Here is a 652-nt window from a genome sequence, read left to right as displayed (position 1 = left end):
AGGATTTCATCTGTGTTTACATATTCAAAATATTTTCCTTTATCATAATATTTCTTAGTACTAGGACTCATACTTGAATCTTTGCACCATACAACCAAGAAGCTGGCCCCGGGCATCACCAGACCTCTCCAAGCCACTGAACAAAGAAGTTCTTGGGGTCTTAATTTTGTTCAATTTGATAGACAACCCAAGGAGCTTACACCAGGATGACACTACTGATGGCCTAAGCTACCTCGAGGGAAGTTCCAAAAGTAATGACTCCTATTTTCTTATTCTGCACCAAGGGATTCGAGGGGGTTGTTTATGACATTATTGTGATTACTAAACCTTCGCGCTCATAGCCTGAAATTCTCATCTCTCTATAGCAAATATTCACGGTGTGACAGTGTAATAAATTAACCCCTGTCATGGATGGGCGTCAGAAGCAGAGATGCGTCATTGAATTCCTCAAAGCAAAAGTGGAACTAATTGACATTCACCGGCGCTTGGTGTACGTTTACGGAGCTAAGGCAGTTGATGTCAGCACGGTTACGAGAGGGGGTTCGTCAATTCCGGAGTGGCGACAGAGATGCGAATGACAAATCGCACTCCGAAGGGATGCACAGGTCCTTGCTCATCGCTGGCGAAAGTGGATTGAGAAGGAGGGTGATTA

At 44.2% G+C, this 652-nt stretch overlaps 1 protein-coding gene across 1 annotated transcript in view; it reads left to right on the top strand.

Moving 5' to 3' along the window:
* The first annotated feature begins 407 nt into the window (after positions 1-407).
* Positions 408-652, top strand: part of LOC143021985 (carbohydrate sulfotransferase 12-like) — a 4,224-nt gene continuing 3,979 nt past the window's right edge. Inside the window, exon 1 of the mRNA XM_076179912.1 lies at positions 408-490. Within this exon, the coding sequence (XP_076036027.1) occupies positions 408-490 (83 nt within the window). The remainder of the gene's footprint in view (positions 491-652) is intronic.

The sequence above is a fragment of the Oratosquilla oratoria genome, chromosome 43 (genome assembly GCF_046742065.1).
Source record: "Oratosquilla oratoria isolate Oo_2021 chromosome 43, ASM4674206v1, whole genome shotgun sequence".
NCBI classification, from domain to species: Eukaryota; Metazoa; Arthropoda; class Malacostraca; order Stomatopoda; family Squillidae; genus Oratosquilla; species Oratosquilla oratoria.
Note: the sequence above shows the minus strand (reverse complement) of the source record. Positions and strands in the feature narration are given on the sequence as shown.